Below are 1,906 nucleotides of genomic sequence, written 5' to 3'. Positions count from 1 at the left end.
GTGTGAAAAGCCGGTTGAGCTTAAGTGAAACTAATACCTTGGAGTAAAAAGTTATAGAAGTCGAATTGTCAAAAAATTAATAAAACCGCAACATTGAAGCATTCTTATCTGCATTAATTAACTTTTACAGCATCTTATGTGCTTCAAATTTTGAAACGTTTCTCCACTTTAACATTCTGGAGCCAGCTTCTTCATCACTAACTTCCCTATCTATGTAGTAATGTTCCGCGATCACCTGCATACAGATTAACAACGTTTCGAAAGTCATTTTTATTAGGTTGACAACGGAATGAAATAACAGAAAACAAGTATATGATCATTACAACAAAAAATGTGTTATCTGAAGAATACTAGGAAAGTAAAAGTCCTGAATGCTATCTGGTTTCGTTCCTTTAAAACATTTGCAATTTAAACATGTAGTTAAAAAAAGTAAGATATATGGTTACATTCTTGTATAAATATATTTTTCAAGCATATCGTTCATTCAAACTAGCACTTAACACCATATTCTGAGAAATACGTTGTATACATGAAAATTGTTGACAAAGAAAAAAATTTGGTCTTTTAAAAAACATAGAGTGTGCGATGGCTAATTGAAGCGATACACATCTTGAGCACCATTGTTGTGAAATCACTTCTTGAACTGATTTTTAATTCTTGTACCAGCAATAGCCATTTTCTGACGAAAATCAGGGTTCATAAAAGCGTAGATGAACGGATTTGCTACGTTATAAATAAAGTACATGTAGAACAAAATCGTGTTAAACGGTACAACCATTAGCTTCATTAGCCAAGCTGGTAGGAACGCCGCAATAAATACCAGAGCAACAACAGACAACATCAGAGCCGTCTTGATGTTATTTACACGGATACGCTCTTGTTTAAGTCGAAAAGTAGATGTCGCATCCGATTTCCTGTGATTTTTCTTCTTCTTTGCTCTTGACTTGGGTGGGGTTTCATTACTGGGCGTTGTAACCTGCGAACCTTCGTTATTTGGTTTTAACATGGGACTGTTCAAATTGGCATCCTTTTCAGTGGTTTCCTCGGTCACACACGTGTTTTGCGTTTCCTGACTAACATAAATAAAATCAGTATTTTCACTTTCACCAAGTTGTGTTTTACTGAATGTGCAACAGGGGAAAGATTCGGTTCTAAGTCGTCGTTGTCTGCGAGTAAGGATGAAGTGGTAAATAACAACATACAGGATGATTACCACAATTCCGCACGTCGCGAAAATTGATGCGTATATTGTATTATACACTTTGTAGAATGTTTCTCCTAACATCCGGGGGTTTCCGCACAAAAGTACCTTATTTTGCAAATATTGTTCTTGAAGTGCAAGCACCGCGGGGTGATCTGGTGAAAGCAATTCTGCCGTCGCTTGTATTTCAAGTGTCAGATTTGTATGATTTCTGTTCTTTCGTTCAATTAAACCAAAATTCAAGCAACTTACGAAACCAATAATCAGGGCTAGAATGCTTAGAGAAAATACTATAACTTTGGCTCTGAACTTCGTCATAATCTGGATGAAAGGCTTACATATGCAGTAATAACGATCCACAGCAATTGCTACCATCACAAACGCCGAAAAGGGTATAGTTGAGGTAACCAGAAAATGATAGGCTTTACACAAAGGGTCGTAAGGCACCCTAAAAACAGCCATCTCCATTGCAGCCGTGGCAGGAATTGTAACCAGGCAGGAAGTAAAATCGATCCCCGCCAAAGTCAATATGAATATCGTTGAAGTCATTTTTGGTTTTAACATAGAAAAACCATATAAAACAAGGGCGTTGCCGGCAACTCCGATGACCGAGAAAATGATTAGCATCACAACAGCTGGGTATTCAACATCGTCTTCGTTTATAGCCTCTCCGTCATCCGAAACCTCAGTGGCATTTGACATCTT

General features: G+C 37.5%; 1 protein-coding gene across 1 annotated transcript; it reads right to left on the bottom strand.

Moving 5' to 3' along the window:
- Window positions 1–255: 255 nt before the first annotated feature.
- LOC134229579 (alpha-2A adrenergic receptor-like) lies at window positions 256–1,900 on the bottom strand. The gene has a single exon (XM_062711330.1). The coding sequence runs from the start codon at window positions 1,826–1,828 to the stop codon at window positions 632–634; it is 1,197 nt and encodes a 398-aa protein (XP_062567314.1). The 5' UTR covers window positions 1,829–1,900; the 3' UTR covers window positions 256–631.
- Between the last annotated feature and the right edge of the window lie 6 nt (window positions 1,901–1,906).

The sequence above is a fragment of the Saccostrea cucullata genome, unplaced genomic scaffold (genome assembly GCF_032062105.1).
Source record: "Saccostrea cucullata isolate Sc308-1 unplaced genomic scaffold, CSIRO_AGI_Scuc_v1 ctg4720, whole genome shotgun sequence".
Taxonomy (NCBI): Eukaryota; Metazoa; Mollusca; class Bivalvia; order Ostreida; family Ostreidae; genus Saccostrea; species Saccostrea cuccullata.
Note: the sequence above shows the minus strand (reverse complement) of the source record. Positions and strands in the feature narration are given on the sequence as shown.